A 14214-nucleotide genomic window follows, 5' to 3' on the forward strand; every position below is an offset into this window, starting at 1 on the left:
TTAGGCGGTTTTTTCTGGTGTGCAATATAGAGATTTTGTTTCTCTTCTACCAGATGCACGCTGATGTGCATGAGATAGCGCTGTTTGTGATATCAATGGCAAGATATGGCAGCCCTTCGTAAAGGCTAAGCCTCAACACTTGCGACCATTTCAGACGTAACCTTTTTTTTCTTTCCCTTGAAAAAAAAAAAAAAAAAAAAAAGAAGAAGAAATAAACAACACTGAAGAACAGAGATTGCTCGGTAGATGTGCTGGAGAGTCGATTCAAATAAGTAATGAGGGGATCAATCGAATGAATCCAAGGAATGGGACACACTCGTCAAGATGACAAAGTGGCGAGGAGGGAAAACAGAAGTACGCCAATATTATGAATCAGTCAACATTCCCAGCACGATTTATGATTTAGGCCTATCACTGATATATTTAGAATCTCCCGTAACGTCGAAGTGGCTGTCTTTGTGTTTACGTCCAATGTCCGCGACCCATGGGTGAATCATGATCTCCAGGATGAGAGCGTTGATACTAAGGACAAGCCGAGGGATAAAATACCTAGAAAATAGCTCCGTTGGGTCCTAGAATATAGTACAAGAATACATATCCGCAAACGCCCACCTAACCTATTCTAATTTAGACTCAGCTGAGGTTCTATGCAGCTCCATTAGATAGTCGCTTTCGACAATCTGGATAGCAGTAGGGCGGTCTTCCGGCAACCACTGCAGAATACCCCTTGCAAACTCAATGAACCTGTCATGTTCTACACCCTCAAGATACCTCTCCCGCATCTCAAGGGTGACATCGGGAATCGGAGTGCTAGCGATCCAGTTACCTACGTATAGCCTGGGTTAGTTTGGTTCGGAGAATTTTGAGATGACAGATGACGAGGGGCGGGAATAGAAGCGGTGGATAGATGACATTGAAGGTTCAGGGCTCAGCATACCTTCCGAGTCCCAGTATTTTTTACATGCTTCACTTCTTTCAAGGAAGCTTTTCGGAGGGGGACCTAGGAGAGCTACCATCTCGGCTAGATGCTGTTCGTCATCCACTACACCGTTCTTGAGGCCGAAGAACAATCGGCAGCCTTGGAAGAGGTCCCACATCTACACCCAGAGTTAGGATACCGTTACAACACGAGAAATTCGCTCACAAATGAAACTGGCACTCACCATAACACCTGCAGCCCAAATGTCAATCTTGGAACCCCATTCCATGCCTAGGATCACTTCCGGAGCTCTGTAGAAGTCGGGCATAACATCGCCCCTATGGACGGCGCCGATCCGTGCACTTCCAAAATCTGAGAGCACTGGAGGACCATTGGTAATTGGTAGGGTTCTTGAGCCGTATATGACGCGACTTTCGAGTACTTTCCGCGGGGCGGGGTGGTTCGTCTCGGCTTCTTCAAGCTCAGAGAAGAGGCTTGGGTCCGTAACACCCGTCAAGATGTTGTTGGGAGAGATGTCTAGAGGGTGAATCATTAACTATGGAAATTCCAACACTGGAAAGGGAGAACGAGGCTCAGTAATGAATACACACCAGTGTGCACTACGCCAGCTTCGTGCACGTAGTCAACGCCAAGGAGAATTAGTTGAAAAGACCGCTTGAAGAGGTCCAGAGGCAGACGACTGTCAGGCATCCGGCTGCGGAATTTAGTGAAACTTATTCCCAGGGGATCGTATACCAGACACTGGTGCTTGCCATGCGGACCCTCAACAACGAAACTATCCTTGAGGAGACGGACAAAATTCTTCCCGATGTGTTGATCGTCTCCAGCCTGGAGGACGCGGCACACGGCAATCTCATTCTTCGCTTGGTTGTTGAAGTCATCTTCCTGCTCCCTAGTGCAGACTTTGATAGCAACATAAGCGCCCGACCTAAGAAATCAGTCTTTAATACGTATCTCTGCAAAACTGTTACCATTGAGATTCGCATACCTCAAGTCTCTAGAGAGCCATATTGTTGACCCAATCCCGAATCCTAACTTGCAAACTATCCTATATCTGGAAGAAAAAACTTCCCCTAGGGAAACAGGGTAAAAATTATTTTCCACATAGCCCGGAACGTCTTCCTCTTCAAACTTCTGGTCATTTGACACGGCCTCGAAGCTCGGCTCCATGCTGAGGCAGGATGAATTCCCAAAGAATCGGCGGAGTTTTGGCTGGTATGTTGCAGGTATTATACGGCGAGGAAGAAAGGACCGGGATATAAAATATTGTCGAACCGGCGCCCGTAACCAGACCTTCATGATGGCGGGAAGGTTGAGCAGCGGAATTGGCTCAGCACTCAAGTGCTACCTTCGTCTTCTGCTCTATTTGATCCTCGTCCAAACGGGAATGGAGGGAAGTGGACTGGATGGATTGCCTTTCATGTTCCGGGATTAGTCATCTGTGCTCTTGGATGAGACCTATCCCAATGCTGTCCAATCAGAGTCTTCAACCCGGTTCAAGGGTATTTGATCCTCCTGAGTCCTAAAAATAAACGATTGGTTGGTGGTCGCTGAGCGATCGCCCTCGTCGCAGCATGAGTGTCAGTGTCGGCCAATCAGTACATGCACTTTCGGTGTTGGTCGTTGGACGAGGGAGGTCGGATGTGGGCAGATCGTGGATTAAACCGCTAAGTTCGAGCATCACGAAGCGCCCAGTGTCCACCAAACGAGGCGGAGCAGAAGTGGCCCTCCTACACCACTTGTTGGCTCTCTAAGTAGTTGTATGAGAGCCAACTTCCATCCCGCAGCTCCACGCCTTGTAGGATAGAGTGGACGCGATCAAACCGGGTGATGAAGCTGCTCGAGGCGCTTAGAGCTCAGATCCGCCGCCGAGGGCCAGCGAATGACACGTTTACACGGACAAGCAATTGAGACCATTGTCTGCTGCGGGACTTTGCGAGCGAGAATTATAAAAAGAGCTCTTGGTTCTTCTCCAGAGCTCTCCAGTCAACTGATCATCACCATCACACTCACTCCCTGTTCTAAATCCCAGCCTTTTACCTTCAAAATCGTCGCACTATGTTTCGAGGAACTGCTGCCCTCTGCGTCCGGTACGGAGCTCTACTCCGCTCGGTAACCTCACTTCATCTTACCAATCGGCGGTTGAATCTGCCAGCAAGGTAGTGGAAGCAAAGGCAGGTTCACATTATCCCCCCCCTTCCCAATACACCCATCGGACTAACGAGAATTCTAGTACCCTGTCCTCGTTGAAGCACGTATCCAGTAAGACATTTCAGTTCTTCTACCCTCATTTTCCTTGCTAAGATGACTTGAACAGGGGTTCCACTCCACACCACTCGACCAAAGATCCATCGGATCCAGAGAAAATAATCACCGTTAGCTACCACACTGCGAAGGGCACACGAGCTCTCAGTATCCATGTTCACGAAGACGGGACATTTAAAGAATTTCTATCTCGATATGGGAAGGATAGACTCGGCGGCGACTCGAAATGAGGATAATTGAAGGAGCGGAAGGATGCACGAGACTGGGTTTTCTTGTCAGCCCCTTGTTAGCATGTTCATTAACCTTGGGATCGACATCCCTGGAGCCTAGGAGTTGCTGATAATACGGACTGGATTGAACACTTTCCTGTTGTACTTCTATAGATGCCTTTCGTATGTCCTTTTCATATTCGCTTGTTAACAATTCTCGCTTGATATTTATGTTGGTCACTACTACATGGATGTAGTTAAATCTAGATATTTCATTTCTCCTCGCCACTTCTACCTCAGCAAAGACCACCGTAATTGAAACTGGGTGGTTCAGTTTTCAAGCTCTGTGTTTCCGGTAGGTAACTATAGTACTTTTGGTTACAGCTCAATCGACATATTACATCCAATGCTAATGGCATGTCAACGGCGATTAATGCATTACTACGAAGCGCATCGGGGGTAGCATGTCAGCAAACTGCCCATGGTGACTGCGATGCTGCAGGCCGTTGAGGCAAGAGAGAAGACGTAATTTTATCTGAAGCTTTAAGAAATTTTGTTAACACCCTCCTGTTTCCAGAAAGTTATGATTGATCTAATTTTCCTGAATGCTGGTGAGGACACTCCCAGCCAGCATTGCGAGTCGACTTCTGACACCGCATGTATCGTCATCAAAAATCAAACATCAATAAATATTTGACAGAAATTATAGAGCCTGCCAACTCCATAGATCCCTAAAAATAATATGACCGGCACTGTTGATAGTAGAAAGGGGACCATTCTGAGCCTTGGGATTCATCAATGCAACGGCGTGCGATAATCATAGCCAAACCCCTTCTCCTCAGCACAGATCTCTCCAATCCAAATCCTTTCATTAATAAACAAAGTGCGGTTTAACATGTGGGATGGATGCAGGTGTTAATCAAATGCCGGCAAACCACGCGACATGCGGCCCGTCCGGAGGCGTTGAGTGGAACCATCGAAGTGCGAATACGCGTATAGACTTATTAAAAAGCTCGGTCAACCGGGTTGATCAGATTTCAGGATCGGCCCCAACTAGGAATATCAATGGATGATCTCGTGCAATACGCGTATCGACTGGAATCGAACTCAGTTGAATGTAATGCGCCTCCCAACGCGTAGACCTGGAGTAGATGATGCAGGTATTCTCCGTATCATTGATGACGACTAATAATTATCACGAAACCGAGAGAACGCGTTGTCCGTGTGTCGACCGGACCGACTGTGGATCAAGGTTGTGCACTGCCATTGACCTGGATTGTTCAACTTATAAATTCTAGGCCTTCTACGTGAAAATGGAGACAGTCCTTTGGTTCATGGCCTTTCCTGAGGGCACCACTCATACCCAGTTACCCAATCGATCCAGAATCATATTACTCAGTCTCGACTCTTTCTTGTCTACTAAAGCGGAAACATGAAGTCCGCCATTATTTTCACTACCTTTACCGCCGCCCTAGGCTTCCGTATACCCCAGAATACTCTAGGATCTGCTTCCCAATGGGAAGCCCCTGGAGAGAATGACTGTGAGATAACATCAAGGCAACGAGCAAAGGTACGAACATGCAATGCTAAAACAATCCAATATCAGTTCGAGGGCCATGTCCAATGATGAATACTTTGGCGAACCACAAGTTTCTACCCCATGATGGGAAGAATCTTACGAAGGAGGTTGTCGTCGCTGGTTTAGCCGCGGCACTGAACTTCGACCCTGCGTTGGGAAGTTTGATGTTCGATATGGCGGTGATCGCCAATCCACAGCCCAACGCTACGTTTTTCACTCTGTGCGTGTTTTCCCCCATTTTTCCCCATTTCTTCTAGCTACTATTTCAAGGGTAATATAGACAGTAACGACCTTGCTGACGCACTGGACTGTAGTGATCATCTCAATCAACATAACGTGTTGGAACACGACGCCAGTCTTAGGCATGTTTCCCTTCCTCCAAAATAGAATGTGGCAAAACCAGCAGCTAACATAAACCTCAGCCGCTCGGATGCCTTCTTTGGAAACAACCACATCTTCAACCAAACAATCTTCGACCAAGCGCGAGCATACTGGACGGAACCCATCATCGACGCGCAGCAGCTCGCCAACAGCAAACTCGCGCGCCAGATTGAATCCAGGGCCTATAACCCCGAGTATACGTTTACCGCCATGACGGAAGAGTTTAGCCTCGGAGAGGTGGCTGCTCCCATCATTGCTTTTGGCGATATGGACGCTGGTACTGTGAATAGAACTCTCGTTGAGTACTTTTTTGGTAAGTCTGGATATAGCTCCTGAATTTTGCTACTTATCTTAACACCGAGTGACTTTATTATTATAGAGAATGAGCGTTTCCCTACAGAGCTCGGCTGGTCGAGGAGAGATGACGTGGTAACACAAGAAGGGGTGCAGAAGGTTGCGGGGATGATTCGGGAAGCGACAAGCTTGATCACTGCTAGTGACCGAGGGTTGAGAGTTCGAGACTCGCATTTTGGGGCGAGTTTCTGAGCGGCTAGAACCATTCTTTAGCGATTTGATTATAGCTACGGTATACCGAGGTTCGGCTCATAAAATATGCAAGGGCAAAAATACCCGGAATATATGGGCAGCCTTCAACTCACCTCGTTTTCCCAATGTATACCCCCCAACGGGGTTAGTGGGCCTGGTGCTGAAGTTGCTCACTGTCATCAAAGAGCAAATCTACTTTGCGAATGCGTGTGGGTAATGAGAGAAATGGGTATCCCTCCCCCTCCTATAGTGCAGAGAATGGATAGACAACAGCTGGAGTCCGACAGATGCTAGTTCGGCCGTTTTGGCACCGGGGCTTTGGTTTCAGTTTTGAGGAAGATTGTGGTATCGATTTCGATGAGCAGTCTCTTAGAGGTCTCTGGGGTTGACTCACGCAGCTGGCCTCAAGCAATCCAGCGGGTTCCGTCTTGGAATTCAAGGAGACGCGCGCGCGAGAGAGCTGCCACCGACTCAGCAGTCTGGGATCAACTTGCGAGCTTGTCTCTGATGGCTTGGGAGGCTATGATGAGAATAGCTTCCCAGTTGGACCGGGCAAGGCATTCATTCTCTAGAGTTTTCATTGAAACATTTCGAGTGGTCCAGTTCAGTTCGAGTGGTGTGCTAGTCTCATGATCTAAAGTCTCGAAAGTCATGGTAGCATGACTCAGTAGAGTAAGGATTTCGTACGACCGTTGCTATAAAGGATAACAAAATGAGGAAGAGGAGGTTATGTAGAGTTGAATATAAAGAGAGGAGCCCCTAATTTATTTTGGAGTTTGAGCTAAATCATTGCCGGGCGGTAATCTGATTTAGACAAGAGCACAGACAAACACACTGTTACACAGCCCTTGTGTTTTCGCGTTTGGACTCGACGATGCAAATCCCGCCGGCTCCGCTTTTGTTTTGCTCGAGTTCATGCCTGGAAACACTGCCGCGGACGAAGCTTGCAGCGGTGAGAGACCCCGTTGGGGTCTCGTGACACACCAATATCGCCATACTTGCTATCCCGCGCCATGGTGACCGCACATAAAGGACATGCGTTCCACTTTCTGCATTTCACATCGGTATATCTTTGTACCTCTTTGCCGTGCCAGAATTTAATTTCCCAAGCTAATTCACAGGACAGGTCCAGATTGCCTCAGGCCGCCTTCCACGGATCGGCACCGTTACACGCTGCATAGATGGTAGCTTCGTTGTGGGGCCCATCCCACACATCGGAGGGCCGTTTGACACTGCGGTGTCCTTCATCTAGGCATTGGCCGCTAGCAACAAATTTCCATATGACAACCCCTGCCTCCGAAAAGCCCTGCCGCCTTCAGTAGTTGACGAAGTCGTTGAAGGAATCGAACAATTCCCGTCCCGACTCGCCAATCTAGCTCAAAGCGGTCAATACTTCACACGAGGAGGTCCCTTCCCCATCCGCCATGCCAATCTATTCCATAGCCACATTGTCATCACCAAAACCTATGAAGTTGTGGGTGCGATCGATTGGGAAGGTTCATATGCGGTACCCTGGGAGCTGGTTGACGCCCCTTGTTTCTTGAGTACGGTGGGGTTTTACGGGCGGGCTTTGGATTACTTCGAAAGCAAGTAGGGTTGGTCGCTTGGAGTTGTCCTTGTTATCGCGAAATTTCCCAGTTATTCTCATGGCGTGTCGGGGTTTTCCCTGCCTTGTTCAGGTCACTCTTGCAACTCATATCCTCGGTGTTCCCGTTTTATATTATCCATGCCCTCTAACACGAATGCTTCTGTCATCACCACTAACCCTTGTTCTAGTTTTGAGCCTAGAAAAGCACGGATATGCCATTTACGTCGTAGTCTAGTCTCCCAGAGGCTGGATTCAACCACTGTTTAGATCCTGCATCAATTTCACCCCGCTGTTGATGAAGGTCATTGGATGCGAGCGTCAACCCCTTGGACTCTCTTCATGGTCACATTAGGCACCAATCAGTGATGACCGGAAGCGGAAGTGCTAGCAGAACCCAGCTTTCTCGCACCCGGGAGAAAACGGGCGCTGCTCAGAGGGTGGTCCAAAATCTGATCCAAAATTGGTGTGGGCCAAAATCTGGGCCAAAGCCTGGTCCAAAACCCGGTCCAAAATCTAGGACCAAAATCTGGTCCAGTGGCGCATGCGGGTTGCCAAGACGAGACGCATCACTCCAGGTTGCATTGCATGCACCCAGTCCACAGAGCCAGAGCCTCGCCTTGACAAACTGTTGATGAATTATAAAGGAAGACACAAACCGTCGGGATTTCCTCGACCCCATTTCCTATCTAAGTCCTCTCCAGATCGTTGGCCATATCATCCAAGACATCCTATCTTTTTTCATCCTCAGACGCCTCTTCAGGTTTGACTCCTTGCGTCAAAGCCTGCAACCATGGAAGCTCAAACCACCGGGCATCTGTCTGGAGACCCATGGGTTGAGAAGAAGGACATTCTTCACCGCCTGTATGTGCAGGAAAAGAAAAAGCTCACAGAAGTCAAGACAATAATGGAAAAAGAATACGGATTTCCTAGTGCACCGTACGTTTTATCTTCGGTTGGTACTCCAACTACTGCTGTTCTGACGATTATGCAGAATTTCCACATACGAAACAAAGCTGAATAGGCTCCTGGGCCTGCGGAAAAACCTGAAGCGTTCCGACTGGTTGATCGTTGAGAAGCGGCTGAAAGCGCGAGGTCAGAAACCTACCGAAGTCCTCCTTTGCGGCAAGATTATGGAGCCGCAAAAGCTACGGAGAAAGATAACGAGGGCTCGAGCCAAAGCGGCTCTACTTGATGGGAGCTATATCAGTAAGTATACTAATATCACATCTAGCTGTGCTTCCTCCATAATCAGGTGCTAAGTCCTACTATTGTAGATGAAGAATCACCCCTTCCTAATGGTGTGGAGATTCGAACTCCATACTCAAGTCCCAGGATGCCCACCGCAATGGAAGAAGAAAATTCCGTTTATTTTCGGGAGCCATTGGCGGGAAACCATGGGTTCTGGGGAATAACTACTCCCCCTTTTCAACTGCCTTTCCCCATCTCATATTCGCCATGGGATCCTGATCCAGGGTTTTTAGCCGTCCCATCCCCGAACCTTCCTTTGATGGATCCTACTTTTTCAACCATGACTGCAACCATTCCCGAAATCCAGGGAGACTTTTCTCAGTTTCCATCCCTTGCCATGCAACCGGACATGTCAAGTAACTTGGGGGAATTGTCAAGTCTTACAGCTTCGCAGAAGCCGTTCTTGGATCTGAGCTCTGAAATCGCCAGATTCTATGACACGGATACCGCCTCGGGTCTTGGGTGGCAGGCGCAGAGAGGTTTTACTAGGAGAAGCGTTGGGATATCCGTCATTGCAGTCGCGGCACTCATGAAGGATAGTCCTTTCTCCTGCTTCAGACAAGATCTCCGCCAGCTGAGTATGTTTCCTCATCCATATGCCACTTCAAAGCACCTTCTGGCTAATGGAAGTAGTGCAAGCCTTAATTGTCCCTCAACGACACCATTTACGTCCTGTTGAGAGGCAACCTAGCCATGCAGATCAGTTCGGACTCGGCCTTTCCGCACTATCTAGCTTGGGAACGCGAAGCACCCTTGGCAATGTGACCGATATCACCTCCCAGCAACTGGGAGACCAAGCTAGGACGGAAGGCGTTGGTGATATATTAACCCGGTTATTGGAGACGCTATTTTATGCGCTTTTCAGCCGCCGGGGTTCCTGGGAGGATTATGCTCTACAGATTTTGCAAAAATTTGAAGAGTACACTTCCTGGACCTATTTGAAATCGTCGTTGAGACTTGCATTGCTGGAAACAGAGCCCCTGATGGCGAGAGAGTCTTGGATAAACTTGATAAAAGCTGCGGCGCGTTATAAAAGAGCCGATTTGTTCGAGGTCTTGCTAGACATTGGATTTCAGCGGCCTGAATGGATCAAGAAGTTCGGCTCTCGTTGCTTGTTAATGGCAGGCTTCGTCGACAATCCACCCCGCTTCGACAGCACTTCCATTATTCGACGGTTAATCGAACAAGGTGTCTCTCCCTACGCGGAAATTCGAACTGCCCTTCTCTTCAAACGAGCGCCTTTTCATATCGCAGCGGATAACTGCAACCATTCTTTACTATCATACCTCTTGGATGCTGGTATTGAGCCTCACCATAGAGACTCAAAGGGGCACACACTGCTCGGGCTGGTGATGATGGCGAAGGCCGACCAGTCGGACAAAGTCGCATGCATCCAATTATTATTTGAAGCTGGCGCCGACGCTCAAGCACCAATGAAATCTGCGAGGATGGATGGCTTTGAGCCACAAGACCCGAGCGCTTTGGACTTCGAGCTATCCCATGTCGACTGGGCGTATCTAAACGTCCCAGAGCTCTACCACAGCTGCTTCGAGAAGTATGAATCCACGCCCAATCTTACCATCTCGGGGATTCTCTCCGCGTCGGTTAACGGCCCTGAGGCATTGAAATCTTATGTGAACTCCAAATCGTTCTTTTGCCGACCCCGCCGCGATCTCATGCTAGAAAAGGCTCTCTATTTCCTCTGCACCCTCTCGGGTATTGAACGGCGGGTAAAAGCCGCGAGAGAATTGCTCAGTCTTGGTGTTGATGCAGACGCTGTTAGATTTCGCAGAAGCATGAGCTCTCGTCTCTGCGAAGGCGCCTTTTTTCCCACCTATATAAGTATCCCCCCTCCAGTCGAGCGCATTCTATCAAGAATGGAACCAGATACTCTGGATCAAGATTTGGAATTGCTCACTTTGTTCATCTGCCCCGGCGCGACGATAAAATTTCGGGTGGCCCTTACTCAGGCAGCTTCTACAAACCAGATCCGTGCTCTCGAGCTCCTCATCAACACCATGAATGATGCTGACATTCCCATCCATGGAGTTCCCGCATTGGTTTGCGTGGCACGACGTAACAACGCCGATGCTGTTTCACTCCTCTGTAAACACGGTGTTTCTATCAACAGCCAACTTCACAATCGATCAGTGCTCGCCCACGCCCTTGGGCCTGGTAGAGATGGCAGGTTTCCCTCCACGAGGGCAAATGCCGCCATGTTTCAGCTTCTTCTCGATTTGGGAGCCAGAATTGCACCGCCGGCCGACAGAGAAATCCTAGAAATAATCCTAGAGAGCGACACCAAGGATAAGTGTGAGAAAGTCGAGATTATGATTCGTCAAGGTGTCGACTTCTCTTGTTGGAATGGACTGTCTTTGACCTTGGCTATTATGACTTGGGAAGAGTGGTACGACTCTGATACACCAGACCCTAATTCCTGGCAACCCAGAGCGTTTGGGCTGCTCCTGGATCATAACTTCCCTGTTACCCAAACCGAGTTCTGCGATCGTCGCGGAGAAAAAGAATGTGCGCTCTCCTTTATCATCCTGATGAAGGCAGATGTGAGGTTAGTGCGACGACTTCTTGATGCTGGCGCGAGCATCAACCCAAGGCGCGAAGAATGTTACCGCACGCCCTTACAGGCGGCAGCACTAGTGGGAAATATGGATTTGGTGAACGAACTTGTTCGTCGAGGGGCATACATCAATCCTCCAGCGCCGGGTCCCCATTCCGACCCTGTTCTTGTATGCGCATGCCGGAGCGAAGAAGCGAAACTTGATTTAATTCAGTATCTGATTGAGAATGACGCTGATGTGAACGCGGTATCTCCCAAGTTACAACGGACCGCGTTGGAGGTTGCTTCGAGGTATGGCCGGGTGGACGTCTTGACCACACTCCTTGACGCAGGCGCAAGATGGAACCGATCAGGCCAGAAAATGAGCGCGTTAGATATAGCTGCTCGCTGGGGCCACATTGAGGCGGTTCATTTGTTAGTCAAGATTGGAGTGACGAGTGCAAAGCCTGGGAAAACTGGCTACGATTATGCCATTGAACTTGCAGACAAGGGAGATCACTGGACTGTTGCGGAAGTGATTCGTCGTTACGCGAAGGAGAAAAGAGCTTAATGATTTTATCCGAGCACTTCAGAAGTTGCAGAATTTAGTTTGGTCCTTTATGGCTCTTACCGTCTGTCTCAAAGGGCTCTTGAGATTCCAATCTTGGTGACAATGCAATGGGGCTATCGAGGTGGGTAGAGTGGTAACTCTATGTCAGGGGCTAACTCCTTAAAGATTGGCTATCTTTCCATCGAAAATTACATCAATTGCCACGGAGCCCAGCAATATCGTAACCCAAGGAAGATGATATTGAGTTTATTAAACCTGAGACGGAAAGCTGCGTAGGATTAGGTTTCATAACCAATATATCTGATGTTTTAATCTCTACAGTTTACAAGTACACTTCAGTTACGAAGTACAGTTAGCCTTACTCTCAAATATAGCGGCGGCCGGGATAATATCTCTAAACTAGGTTTTAAAATAGGCATGCGTAATCTCAATACAGATCCCAGTTCCGAGGTAAAGTTACTCCACATTAAAATAGATTGGTGGCGTTGACCAGTGGAAGTTGCGTGAAGCTTGGATACCTGAGCCAGACGGCATCTCTAGGCATCACGAAAATGATGAGACAAAGGCGTACGGTACGTTCAGGGTCTAGATAGATAATATGCAAAGCTTCTTTCATATACTTGCAAATGGCTTTCTTCTTCATGCAAATTACCGAGTGGAAGTACATGCCAGCCAGAGGGTTCAAATAGCAGATCTGCTTCAACGTCCTCGTATCGATTCCTCCCGCTTTTTTTTGGATTCCCAAGCGAGAAATATCCCGCCTAAATTCTCAACATTTGTGGCATTTACTTATCGATCTTCCCAGGAACCCATGGGTAGTTTACTCACCGTGATATCGTGATCCAACGCTCTCTCCCAAAGTCTCTCGAAGAAAACGTTCCCGCTTTATACTATCGGCAAGTGTCCGCGTGAATATCTTCTAATGTAGTGATTAGGATAACACCCTTGACTGCCGTGTATTCAAATGTGCCATTCCCGAGCCGCTCGTACGGGGGTAGCCGAGTGTTGTTCTTGGCCAGGACGCTCTTCTGCAGTAGATGATTCTTGGTATTTTCCGGATGTCATCCAAGAATGACGTCGTCATATAGTCGATATTCTGTTGTATCTCTCTCAGAGAAGTAACAGATTGGACTGCCCTTGGGAATCAATAGTTCCCCTCCTTCTTTCGCTCTCCAGTTGGAATATTCGTCGTGTATTCCCGCGAATTCCCTCGTCGTCGTGGCAGTCATGGGGTACATGTTTGTCAAGGCGCAGCCCCGGGTCCCATTAGCCTCATCGAGGTCCGCAGTATGGGAGCAGGCGAAGACCCGGCCACCATCAGCTCGGATCAGTGCGTTCCAGAGAGTAACGGCTAGGCCGCAGACTAGCATAGGATCACTGTCGTACCCTTCGTCGTTGCCAACTTTGAGCGCTGCCAGAACAGCTAGTTCACGATGGCTCGTATATCTTCGATTCCAAGTAGCCAAGGGGACGCTGCTACGCGAGTCACCCACGCAAACGGTGATCGAGGGCACTTGGAAAACCCATTTCAACCAATGTCGTAGGAGTTGGCCGGTTGTTGTATCATCCATGAGGAGAAGCGATCCGAACTCACTGCGAGATGGGTTATAGCCCCCGCCCCCCACGGGGTCAGGCTGTATTTAGCGCCAGATTCTACACTCTTGTGTCCTTATTTCCCAGACTTCTTCTAATCGTCTTCGCAGTCCGTCGAGTCAAATTCGTCTACGTAAAGTAGCAGACAAGGAAAATACTGACGTGGCCGTGGCGGACCCCATTCACAGGTTCATGGTTATCGAGGGGCCACAGCCTGTTGCTGTTCAATTCTCCCGACATGACGGCCACCTTATACGAGGCAAGAATTCTCTTTGGATCGGCGATCGCACAAGGGAGTTCACATGCATGACAGTCCTCTGCTGTCTGCCTTCCTATTTCACTGTTGGACTTCTCATCTCGCAGTGGTCGGATGAAGACGCACAGTATCTTTGGCTCATCTATAAGTTATATGCTGCCATTTCTATGCATATAGTTCGACGGTTGGGATGGCAAGATATAGGGAGAACCGAGAAACGGATATTAATAGCGAACTTGCTGAGATGGAAAGATTGTGTGGCTGAAGGCTGCAAACGATTGTAGCTGCCTCCCTGGTTATCCACGGCGTAAACAAGACTGCAGACGAAAAGGACAAGGTGCTGGAAATAATCGATCAATTCAGGATGCGGCTCGAGAGACGAGACAACCCGACGCCAACCATGAAAAAAGTTTATATCAGAGCTAGGGTATCGGGGATGTACGCCTGATAGGATGAACACGAGCGGCTAAGTTTCTTGTCTCTT

The 14214-nt window shown here is 48.6% G+C and overlaps 3 protein-coding genes across 3 annotated transcripts; 2 read left to right on the top strand and 1 right to left on the bottom strand.

The window, feature by feature from the left end:
* Positions 1–617: 617 nt before the first annotated feature.
* On the bottom strand, positions 618–2110 carry SAPIO_CDS8966 (uncharacterized protein; the record flags this gene model as incomplete). Its single annotated transcript, XM_016790482.1, has 5 exons — positions 618–826; positions 938–1097; positions 1164–1456; positions 1702–1868; positions 2073–2110. 5 exons carry the CDS (start codon positions 2108–2110, stop codon positions 618–620), a joined length of 867 nt encoding a protein of 288 aa, XP_016639785.1.
* Positions 2111–4846: 2736 nt separating this feature from the next.
* Positions 4847–5920, top strand: SAPIO_CDS8967 (Chloride peroxidase; the record flags this gene model as incomplete). Its single annotated transcript, XM_016790483.1, has 4 exons — positions 4847–4955; positions 5021–5213; positions 5416–5687; positions 5754–5920. 4 exons carry the CDS (start codon positions 4847–4849, stop codon positions 5918–5920), a joined length of 741 nt encoding a protein of 246 aa, XP_016639786.1.
* A 2378-nt stretch (positions 5921–8298) lies between these two features.
* On the top strand, positions 8299–11881 carry SAPIO_CDS8968 (uncharacterized protein; the record flags this gene model as incomplete). The annotated part of the gene is made up of 4 exons (XM_016790484.1): positions 8299–8444; positions 8500–8714; positions 9143–9334; positions 9882–11881. The coding sequence occupies 4 exons, from the start codon at positions 8299–8301 to the stop codon at positions 11879–11881; spliced, it is 2553 nt and encodes an 850-aa protein (XP_016639787.1).
* Positions 11882–14214: the final 2333 nt, after the last annotated feature.

The sequence above is a fragment of the Scedosporium apiospermum genome (genome assembly GCF_000732125.1).
Source record: "Scedosporium apiospermum strain IHEM 14462 chromosome Unknown SEQ_SAPIO_0132, whole genome shotgun sequence".
Classification (NCBI taxonomy): Eukaryota; Fungi; Ascomycota; class Sordariomycetes; order Microascales; family Microascaceae; genus Scedosporium; species Scedosporium apiospermum.